Source organism: Periophthalmus magnuspinnatus, chromosome 17 (assembly GCF_009829125.3).
Source record: "Periophthalmus magnuspinnatus isolate fPerMag1 chromosome 17, fPerMag1.2.pri, whole genome shotgun sequence".
In the NCBI taxonomy this organism is placed as follows: Eukaryota; Metazoa; Chordata; class Actinopteri; order Gobiiformes; family Gobiidae; genus Periophthalmus; species Periophthalmus magnuspinnatus.
In genome coordinates this window covers 18519389-18531880 of record NC_047142.1, presented here as the reverse complement: position 1 = coordinate 18531880, position 12492 = coordinate 18519389, and the positions used below count along the sequence as shown (strand labels likewise).

At 38.4% G+C, this 12492-nt stretch overlaps 1 protein-coding gene across 1 annotated transcript in view; it reads right to left on the bottom strand.

The window, feature by feature from the left end:
* The window catches only part of LOC117385047 (receptor-type tyrosine-protein phosphatase F), a 218080-nt gene that overhangs the window by 183788 nt on the left and 21800 nt on the right, over positions 1-12492 (bottom strand). The window contains exon 2 of the mRNA XM_033982280.2: positions 5928-6101. Within this exon, the coding sequence (XP_033838171.1) occupies positions 5928-6033 (106 nt within the window). The 5' untranslated portion in view covers positions 6034-6101. The remainder of the gene's footprint in view (positions 1-5927; positions 6102-12492) is intronic.

Sequence of the window (12492 nt, the reverse complement as noted above, 5' to 3'; positions counted from 1 at the left end):
TGTGTGCCTATACTCAATGACACAGTGAGGAGGGTGATGTCATTGGTTTGAATACTGATAGAAGACTGCGGGGGAGCTGAAATGTAACACGCGCGCACGACAGTAGCAGAACACCGGGACAATGGATAATACGAACGTGCTGAGAGTAATGTACACCAAAGGAATACAGGCAAAGCACAGCTCCAGGGTACAACAGGGGCAGGGAGAGGGGAGGGAGAGGGAGAAAGGGCGAAGACACCGGATTGGGTAGCGTAATGTAACAGCACTGTCATAGGAAAAGAAAAAAAACTAACAAATATGTACTAAAGTAATGTCAGACTTTACTAGAGAGGAGTAGTTTCTCTTAACTTAGGGGCAACAGGTTGTGGAGGATTCTACAGGCCGCACTCACACCTGCCCAACCAAACCGACCCACAGCTTGGTGACATCATCGCACAGCTCTGTTTGTTTACATGTCCTGCTGAAGTGCTAATGCTTCGGTGGAGAAAATAGGTTCCTCTGTGGGTTTATGGATTTAACAACAGCGTGGGGCAGAGAAGGAGGATGTAAAACTTTTGTCACTGTCCTGGGCACGGTTTATTTGTATTCACACCAGAGAAACGTATCACGCTTTTGGGGCTTTCCGTCCTTGGGCATGGTTCGTTGTAGCTGGTGTGATAGACTCCATTAGATTGAACAACAATTTAATCTTCTGTCTGTAGTGAATAGGTTTAAGGTAAGAATTATCAGTTGGAACTTGTCTTTTTTGTTTTTATAAGTAGTGTGAAAGTTAAACTGTAGCATGAATCTTGAGAATGTTGAAAAATGCATCTAAACAATTATAACACTCACAGTTTTTGTACCATTTCTATCAAGGCTTGTTCAATCCAATTTACTGCTTAACAAGGATGAGTGACAGAAAACTGACAGTAGGTTCTGACTGCCGAATATAAACCACAGCTGTTGACATGTGTTTTTATAAGCGCAGACAGTAATTATTCTCAAATTTCTCCAAATAAAATAAATTCAAAGCAATGCATATCAAAGAGGAGGAAGTTGCACGCCCTTGAAAAGCTCACTTCCACTTTTCATTGCAAGCTTGTCATTATCACCATCTGAGTGTAGTGCTTTATTTCACATGTTTATCAAAGTCCATATTTCTAATAGATCAAAACTCAAAAAATAAACCTTCTAAATCTTCGGACCAGATAGAAGTTGTGTTTTTTATGACGGGGAATGCCGATAGCGTCTGCTGCAGCTGTGATTGCCTTGGCATTTTACTGTTCATTGGGGAGACCTGTGTAATCAGAATCTGGTCTTTGCACCCCGCCCCATAATACGTGTCTGCTGCTGTCTGCCCTGTAATACAGCAAATCCCGAGCAGCACTATCGAGTTCCCCAAACGCATACAAATTACAGACAGTCCATGTGTGCAACCCTAGCATTAGTGGGACGTGTTATTTCTGCCCCCCCAATCGGCCTTACTATAATTCTATGTCTGTTTGCTTTACTGTCTGTAATAGCACGACTAAACCTCAACTACAAATATAGGCTGGACTTGTAGACAGAGTTTTTAATAGGCTTTTTTGAGGGTTAGATTTCGCTGTTTTGTATCAGTGGTTTAAAGGCTTGGGCGCGACATGTCACACCAAAGGAATAGTGTCTTTAATTAAACTTAAAAGGTTTTTATCTGAAAATGATAGCTGAAAATTAGAGACCAGGGTACATTCACTTTCATGGAGACGGAGACAGTGTACTAAAGTAAAAGGTACTGAGATACCGTTTAGGTTTAGTCATGTTGTTGAGGACTGCAATGGTACAGATTGGGCAGTAGTGTTTGCATGACACAAAAATTTCAAACTTGATTTCAATACTAAGAAATAGGTTTGATTCAGATACCAATTCTGATACCATAATGATAATAAAAACACTCTTCGTCCAGGTATGTTCCATAGTGGGCCATGGGCGTATACTAGTCTATGTGGTCTTATACTTTCAATTCTTCTGACAACCCTACAATGCCATAGTGTTACTCTTATCTAAAAATTAAACCCAAAAAGTACAGAATTTGACCACCAATATTTGTAAAAACTACTTTTGTCCAAATATGTAAAAAAAAAAAAAAAAAAAAAAAAAAAAAAAGTGGTTCTTCCTAAATTGCATTATGCCATTTAAATCTTCTTCTATTTTGTCAAATTGCAGTTTAACAGTACTTTTCCATGACTATCCTGGGTAATTATAAAAAGAACTGCATGAACTACTTTTAAAAGGCATTGTTCATTCCATCGCTATGTAATTAGTTGTTAAGTGCTTGGAATGGTCCATGTTGAAATAATTGTACTTTTTTGTTTCCTTATGCTTCAAATGCAACAGTTTCATGCCAAAATGCCTTTATATTCACTTATTCTCGCATTTATTAGTGGTTGCGCAAAACATGCATTATTTATCGTTATTTTAAATATTAATAGATGCTAATGACAGGGTTTAGCAGATTAATTATGCATGTGAAGTTGCTTTAGGCAAATGGAGAGAGGTCCTTAGGCCAAAATATATCAAAAGACTGACAATGGACAATAATGCTCTGAACAGAAGGTGTGATATGAAAAAAGGTGGTTAACTAAAAACAAGGGTGAATAAATTGTTAATAACTTCAGCTAAATATTTTGACAGGTTTCATCCCGTGCAACTGCCTCACTAGCTGTTCATCAAATAAAGCCATCATTCATCATAAGCTACAAGGATATAATGACAATAATATGAACTAGTGTTGTCACGATAATAAAATTTCAAAACTCAATTTTGGTAAGGAATAGACTTGATACTCAATACCACTATTATGATAATTAAAAACACTCTTTCTTTAGACAACAGAATGCCAACATTAAATGGTAGTACTTTCTTTTAGATAATCATGTGGCCTTATATCTGTGTAATTCCTCAGTCGACCAGGTAGGTTCCATACTGGTCCATGGGCATATACTAGTCTATGTGGTTCTGATTCATTCTTTTTTAATGTAAATTTGATGATTATTTATGTTTTGATTTGTTGTATTGTGATTTTAATATCTTTCTTATTCTATAAAGCACTTTGAATTACTTTGTGTATGAATTGTGCTATACAAATAAACTTGCCTTGCCAAGCTATTCAGGAAAGGTTCACTTCTCTCCTATGACTTTTCTAGTATCAATACCTGCTCAAATGAGTATCTAGGTTCGATATTAGTTTTAGTATCGGCTAGTATCTGATTTTGGACACTTTTGGTAACCCTAATATGAACAGGTGATCCACATGTGAGTCCATTCAACTCGCATTTCAACAAAAGCCAAGCCAAAACTTTTCAATTTTTTCCGCAAGGTCACATCCCTTAAATGACAACGTCCGAAACTCAGGACACATACAGATGGAACACAGAAATGATGGACAAGAGGCAAAGGTTTCTGGGAAAAAAACACAAAATCCTATTGGGGTTCTTGTCCGCGTCGGTGGGCGGAGTGGGCCATAATTGAATTACAGTGACCCTACGACAGCACTATAGGTGAGGTCATGTGTTGAATTAATGCTGTCCCTGACCCCGTCCCGCAATGGGGCAGAGGCGACTCGACTGCCCCCCGGGTCCCAGAGGCAGAGCACTGACACTGACCCATTTGTCTGAAAGCCTTCTCTACACGGGCCGCCTTGTCACTCACAATGACAGCACAGAACACAAGACCAAAGATGTCTGCTGTGATGGCAAACAGCAGCACTGCAGCAAGTCTGGCAATGCCGGCAAGAAAATATTATGGAAAATTTATAGTGGCCAAGAATTCAACCACAAACACAATTACCTTGACAGAATGTTCCAATGCAAAATCAAAGTGGCATTTTATAAAAATTTACTTTGTGGTAGCAACACACAGAATATTATAATTTAGCTTAAATTCAAGTCAACATTATGAAACTTTTCTGGTGGAGATGCAACCTCCTTGTCACCATGGATGTTATAGCTTAAATTCCACATAACATTCCATCTTGCATTTATTAAATTATGGGAGTTTTCTTATTATACGTGGGCTCTCCTGCTTGTGTCCGCAGAAATAGACTAGTTCAAAGTCATACTGTGTAACAAAGCAAGCAAAGCACTAGTGTTGTCACGATACTAAAATATCAAACTCGATTCCGATACTAAGGAATTTTTATATAGCACTTTTTCACCTTCAAGGCACACAAAGCGCACACACATTCATACACCAATGTACGCAGATACTGGGAGCAAGGTGGGTTAAATGTCTTGCTCAAGGACACGACAACAGCATTCATCTGTGAAAGCTGGAATCGCACCTCCAACATGTGGGACAGAGGATCTAACAGCTCTACCAATGATGAGTTTTTTTAATGTCGAAAGTGAGATTTGAACCGGCAACCTTCAGATCAGAGGACAAACACTCGGAGCTACTGTCGCCACAATTGAACTACTGTAGCTATTGTGACTTGGCATTCACACGCTGCAGTTCAATAAAGAGCAATATGCTTTAGATAAACAAGTAGAGCAAGAAAGCAGCAGTGGCGTCGGAGCTTCCTCTCGACTGCACAATTAATTATGTGCAACATTTGAATGAGTTAAATTAAGCATTACACAACAATAATGGCAGCGCTTTCACAGGGAGGGACTTATCTGCAAACGGCTTATGTGAATGCTAAGTTCAAAATTACCCTCAAATAACCTTTCTATTTTCTGAGACGAGTCATCAAAACATATTAATAATGCCTAAATAGAACTCCTTTGTTGTGTACGTAATGATCAAGACAGCAGAACCAAAAACAGCAACAGTAAACATCGGAAACCGCAAGCTTTTGAATATAATTGCGTTTTCTATAGCGCCCTCTCTTGACTGACAGCTTTAGAAGGCAAGAATTTCCGCTGTCATGTTGTAGCGACCCACTTTTTGTGTTGTCTCAAACTTTACACAAAACTAATTTAACTAAAGTTTCGGTGTCATTGAAATCAACTGACTGGGAGAGACATTTCAAAGTTCAATTCTCATCAGACGATTCCACTGATAGTGGTTATGTCTGATGCAGTACTCAGTAAAACTTGCTTTATAGTTTCATTACTAGCTTTTATTAAATATTTTAGGCTTTACGAACTTGCATTATTATTAACTATACCTTTTGGTTTTTACCACAACCAATTAGATAAGAATTTGTGGTAAGGGTTGGGTGTCGTAATCGCTAATATGTATTGTAATATGTCTAGGAATCTATGCTGGAGGGTACTTTTGTTATTATTAAGACAAGAGAAAGACACTATGATGGGTACTAACATATAATCAACTGCAAGAAAATTAGTGTGCATTTTTTTTTTGGGTCATATGGTAGTATGTGTCAGTGACTATTGGATGTTCAGTGTGGGGCTGTCAAAGGTATCAAAAATTTGTTGCTAATTGATACCAAAACTAGTATCAAAACTAGATAATCGTTTGAGAAGGTATCGATACTAAAAAAAGTCACATTCACAACCTTTCGTAAGTAGCTTTAGAATGATTTTGGGCTGTATCAGACCAAGTATAAGACCACATCGATTAGTAAACGCCCATTGACCACTACAAAACCTACCTGGATGACTGAAGTACACTGAGGGATTACATAGATATAATGCCAGATGATAATGTACTACTATTTAATGTTGAAAATCACATTCTATTGTTGAAGAAAGAGTGTTTTGTTTTTGGTTCTTTTAAATTATCATTGTGGTATCGGTATCGGTATTGAGTACTGAGAATATTCCTTAGTATCAAAATCGAGTTTGGAAGTTTATGACAACACTATTGTTTAGTACCTAATTTCTGATACTTTTGACCGTGCTAGTACAGTGACAGCAACACCACATGAACTTGTCCGATAGCGCTGTCAGATCTTTTATAGTCACACATTTATAAAGGGACCGGCACTGTGAATGGTTAGTACTTACTGTCTGCCAGAGAGGAAAGCACCATGCAGCTGAGTAGAAGAAGCGGGAGCAGCGCCGCCCCCCTGGTCACTAGGGGCACTGCGATGGGGCGAATATTGGGCACCATGTTGGCACTGCTTCCTCCGCGGTCCCCTGCTAGACACGTCCCACTCGGAGAGGATCAAAGTCTAACACCTGCAGGAGCAAACAAAACAGAGAAGAGCAGAGGCATTAGTATTCAAACGCCATGTACATTTGCATATTTGAAGCTGCTATATCACACGGTAAGGCAAAAAATATCAAACACACAGTTGCAAAGGGAAGCCAGAGGAGATGCTGGGGTTTTGTATACAAAGGAGGAGACGACAACAAAACTCAACAGCGGCTTTGCTCGCCATTTCACAAACAAAATCCCTTTTTCTGTCTTTCTCTCAAGGTGGTGGTTTTGAGATGTTTTGGCTGCTCTTCAAGGGCTAGCCCGACTTGAGGCCAATAACAGGTTGCAAAAGGTGGGATAGGTTGAAATGGGCTAAGAAAATGTACTTCTGTATGTATAGTGATTCTCAAGAAGCCTACATAAGTCAGACCAGGTATAATTAAAAATACATACATACATACATACATGAATCTTAATATAAAGAGCAGAACCAGTTATAATGTTAACATGTGAAAAAATATCAAACTAAGTAGAGCAATAATGGTCAGAAAATGCATAAATCAAAATCTAAGTAAACCAGAGCTCCATTTTTCAAAGTCTAAGAGTTTGAAAACCATATTGTAAAATTATATATTACGGCGAAACAAAACCATTAAAATCTTGCACATCTTCCAAACCTGAAATTATTTTGAGATTGGATTTTTATATTCAACCATTTTGAAAAATATTGAGGTCCAGACCTCAAACAACAAAAAGTATGCTAATAATCACCACACAGCTATTGGATATCACAATCTGAATTTCTTGCTTGTAAAAATGAGCTGAAAATGCTACTAACAAAATCATTCTTCAGGCACGAGGAAATTAGCGCAGACAACATACACAAACCAATGGACTACAGTTCCACTGGAGAAGGGTCTAAGAACAAAGAGGAGGTCAGTCTAGGGATTAAGTCTTACACAATGGGGATCAGTTCCAAAAACCCCAAAGGACCCACCCAACTCCCTGAGGACCCCCCTTTACTAATGTCCCCACATTAAGAAATTGAAACGCTGTCTTCCAGATGGGTACAAATTAGCCAAAGTGCTGTGATCTCATACATTGATGAGATGCATGCTTAGATAAATGGTTAACAAGACTTGCCCCCCTCCCCCTCGCCCCCCCTTGTCACCCCCGGGAGTGACAAAGCAGGTGCCACACAAATTAAGCAGAAATGTCCGTGAATAGAGACGGGGATGGCTTCATTGTCTGAGCTGGTGGAAGGAGGCACTTGAACAGAGGAGTCAAGCACAAATTGGCAAAGGGCCACACAAGTGAATATGAAGAGCCAATGATAATGGTATTAGACTGGTCTTTTTAATCCAATTTAATGTTTGAATATATTGAGGTCGTCTTTGTTCTGTTTTGCCCTGGTTTATTTCTACTTAGTTCTGAGTAGGTTAGTTACTGTAAGCAGGTCTTTTTGTTGGTTCTGTATAGCTATAATTGTGATAAAATACTTGGAATTTGGTTTTAACATTGTGAACTTTGTCATTTTTCAGGGTAAGATTTTCTAAAGATTTTTTTTCGGTCTATTGCTGGGTTTTAGATGATGTCACAAGACTCTGTAGGTCTGTTTAATACAGATGGGGACAATTAAAATGAATATCGTTAAAATGTAGACTTTTGTTGTAGTCCTTTAGTCTAGTCACAGAAATCATCTGGTTCAATATTTGTGAATTTACCTTTTGGATATTTCATGGTAAAGTACAATGAAATCAATAGGGAAAACTTGCTCTTACTCATCTGGGAGTATAACATCATAACATTCTAGCATATGAAAACCATTAATTGCGATATAAGATTTGCAAAGTTTTAGGTAAAGCTAACACCTCCATAGAGACAAGCAGGTGGCGGGTCTTCCATTAGAAAAAAATTACCTAGTGCACCTTTAAAGATATGCTGATGCCCACATTTATCTCGTAACTCAATAATTAGGAACCAATGTCCAATCTTTTCTGTCCAAAGACATTCAAGCATTGGTAATGTGCTAAATCTAAAATTGCCCTTTGTAAATAAATGGCAATTGTCCAGGAAGTAGACTGCTCCAGGCCCATAGTTACTGGGATGGGCACTTGCCACCCATGACCTCTTCAGATTAGACAGGAAATGAACGAGTTCTTTTCTAATGCTACGTCTAGTCATACATACACAATGAGCTGTTTTGGGGAGTTATTATTTTTTAAAATGGCACAAGAGCTAGCTACCATAATATTTACAATACAAGCACTACGGTAACATTTTTTATCTAAACTTGAGTAATGCTATGCTAATCATCATTTACTTACAGATCTAGCATAACTCCATTGCTAGATAAGATTGTTGAATTGTTGAACATATGTACGCTACAACAAAAACTACAGCAGCTAAAATAATGTCTTGGCACAAATGGGATTTTGTTTAGGAAATGACTAAGCCACAGTGATAAGGCTTTTGATATACGGCCCCATGTCTGCTGTAGCCCACAGTTGTAATGTCTAAAGCCATTATAAACAAAATGAGTATCCACATGAACCGCTAACCGCATTTCTTATCCTTACACCCGTGCCCATTGGCCATCTGTGGTGAGTAATCGCAGCATGGTTAAGGCCAGACATCTCTGCTGATAAAATTAAACACAAACTCCAGGAAAAAACTTGAGAGGAAAGGACAAAAAACACTGGAAAAACCATTGGAAAAGTTTAAGAAAGTCTTGAAGTATAAGCCATGTTTTGTGTCAAGGGCTTTTCAGATGGATTCTGGGTAAGCCTACACACAAACTGCAATCGGAAATCTGCTTCTCCAGACAGTGCACACAGTGATGAATGGACAAAAGTGATTGCTGATATTTGTGAAAAAAAAATAATAAATGGGTGAAGACACAAAAAAGTGCAAAAAATATCTTGCTGCGAGCTGGGTGGTTGGTCAGCTTTGGTCCTTTCAAGTCTGGGTACATAAGTTAGACTGTCAGCTAAACAATGCCCCTAGTATCTGGTGCAGAAAAACTTCCATTGTGAGTGTATGGAGGTACGCAGCTGCCCATTACTCATAGTGTGGAAACTGTAAAAAAAAAACAAAAAAAAAACATGTCCGGGCACCTCTCAGACCACCCTCTTTGCAAAATATCAAACCAAGAAAAACATAAGGCCGGAGATCCGAGAAAGCTGCATTTGATACTTTGGTGAAGCTCAGGGGAAAAGTAAGCGACTTGAAAATTTGTGGTCATAAAAAGTTAAATATAGAGCTACTGGCGCACTACGTTTGCAGTTTTCCATCACATCATTGCAGCAAATGAGAAGTGAAACAGAGCAAAATTAGAATTGCTGTAAGATTCAACTCTCCATTAAGCAGCTATTAATATTTGGGCTTGCGTCTATTTGTCAACATTTAATGCAATTCATTTTTTCATTAGGCCAATAACTGTCTGTGTGACATATATGGAAAATGCACTGCTGTCAGGGGCTTATCAAGTTTCTGTCAGTGTTTTATAGAAAGCAGTTGGCTTAATTGGATCAATTATTCAATCAGTTTGAAATATTTGATTACAATCAGATGTACAACAGTGGCTAGGCTGAAACAAGGCAAGTTCAGGTTCAGGAGAACATTGCCAGGGCAGATGTAAGCTTCTGAAAACCAGTTAGGTTACGTTTCTCAACTTTGATACAAAGAAATAGACATGAAAGTCAAATACTGATTGTGACCACGGTGAAGATTAAAAAAAAGAAAAATCTTCTTAGATATTTTAATGTGATTTTCAACATGTGGCTTTATATCAAGTATGTTCCACAGTAATCTATGGGCATATACTTGTTCTGATACAACTAAAATTCATTCTAAAGCTATTCAGGAAAGGTTCATTTTTGTCCTGTGAATGCAAAGTTTTTTTAGTACTGCTACCTGCTCAAATGAGTACTAGTTTTAGTATCAATTAATATCTGATTTTCGATACTTTTGACAGTCCTACTATGTATATGATCGAGTACAACAATAGCAGTGTATATAAAGCATACAACTGGTTGGTTCATATAGTATCAGAAAATAAAACTGGAAAAATAAATACCAATATGCAGTGCTTTAATATTATATATATTTTTTATTCCAACAAATAATCCAGGCATTTTCTCATGACATCTTAAACACGTTATCCCACTAAACACCATTATTACAAATTAATCAATCAACACATGACATGGTAGATTACATATGTATTGAAGGCATAACATAACATAGTAACATTTATTTGTTTATGGCTGTGTGAGAATAGGGAAGGATGCCAATATCAACAATGTTTGGAATAAAACAATGTCAACATCCTCCTTCAGCTCTTTCTAAAACTCAAGCACCTGTTAAAACTTCAAAGCTGATGAAACGTACTTGAAAGTCGTATATAGCAGCAAACACAATGTCTATAGTCTGTGTCCTACTTTATTTTTTAGTGATTTCAACATCATTGGTAGTCTGGTTTTCCGCACTTCACTTAGGAGGAGTTGTAGTGGATGACTCAATGCTATAAAATGCGTGACTCATTCCTAGACTAACTCACCTGTGCAGTCTCCAGATAGTCATCGAAAACGCGCTCGTCACATTATTGTCACCAACAGGAATGTGCCTCCAGGCTTGAATAATAATAATAAAAAAACATGATAGGTTTTTCCTTGCACATAAGGTATTTCAAAACAATATGCATGGACAGCTCTGATTGTAAATACTAGGGTTGTATCAAAAATCAGATGCTAAAACTAGATACTCATTTGCACAGGTATCGATGCTAAAAAAAAAAAAGTCACATTTAGAGGACATAAATGAACCTTTCCTGAATAGCTTTAGAATGAGCTTGAGCTGTATCAGAACAAGTATAAGACACATAGAATAGTCTAGTATACGTCTATGTACCACAATGGAACGACTGAAGGATTACATACATGTAACACCACATGGCAATATAAAAGAAAGTACTATGATTTTATGCTGAAAACCACATTCTATTGTCTAAATAAAGAGTGGCATCTGTATCGGTATTGAGTACTGAGTCTGTTCCTACCAAAGTTTTAGTATCGTGACAACGCTAGTAAATACGAACATCAAATCCTTGCAGACCCTCGGGCATCCCACTGCGCCTTCTCCCCCTTGATGGTAATGAGAATGCCGTTTCATTGTTGTCTTAAGCTTCTTGCAGTTAGTAAAGAAAACAAGTGAAAGTACATCGCTCAAGGTGCCAAAAGACTTATCATCTGCCAACCCCCGTCTCTGGAAATAAAAGAGGAAAACGGCACCCTAGTTATATTTAAAGTTAATGCCCCAAATGAGTAAAAGTCGTGTTAAGTTTGCTGGCTGTCATATTTATTTAACTGTGATTTTTGTGTTGCATTAGATTGAGGAAGGAAGAGAGAGGGAGACAAACGGAGAGAAAGAGAGGGAATGAAGGAGGGAGAGAAAGATAGAGGGAATGAGAGAGAAAGAGTGGGAGGAGGAACAAGAGCGGGAGAGTGACGGAGAGGGAAAACAGAAAGGGATAGCTAGAGAGAGGGAGAGAAGAAAAGAGGAGAGAGAAAGCGATGCAGGAGAAAATAAGAACAAGAAAGATTAAGAGAAAAATAGGAGAATGGCGAGAGATGGCAAGCTAAGGGTGAGAGGAAGAGAGAAGGCAAGAGAGAAAGCAAGGGAGACAGAGAAAGAGACAGAGTGAGAGGGGGAAATGGAGAGAGATAGCAAGAGGAAGAAGAGAGGGACAGCGAAAGACAAAAAGCGATATAGCAAGAGAGGTGGGAGGGAAAGAGAAAGAACAGAGGAGAGAGATGGCAAGACAGAGGGGGAGACAGTGTTGGTTTGTAGCTGCCCTCCCTACCCGTGGCAGAGCAAGGATATCTTTCACAGCAGATGCCAGTGAGAGGCAGATGCTTTTCATCTTCAATGAGACAAATTCAGAGGCAGGGCTTTATTCTTTTTTTTTTTGCAACTTATTTTTCTTGGTGCAGAGCGGCGCCTCCCAGCAGAGACTGTACGACGGCTAGAGGTGTGTGCTTTGGTATAGCTTGTGAGGGTATGGGATCAAAATAACTGTAGCCTGTGTATACTGCCTTTGTAGGGTCCTCTGCCATTTTCTAACACAGAGTAAACTGTAATTGAAAAAAAAAAAGTCTAAATGCTTTCAGGACGCGTTACACTTTATGACACTGTTGGCCACAGTTTTATATGGAGTAAAGTACACAGCATTTTCAAGGACAGTTATAAAATCATACATAAATAACATTGTAAAAGACAAAAGTATCAGAAGGATCAGACCTGGACAACTGAGGGATTACACAGACATTGTTAATAAACATATTTCATTTAGTTGGGGTTCTGCAAGAGCCAACACTCGAAAACATTTACTCCCCTTATAGATTGTCTGCAAATATACATGTCAGTAGC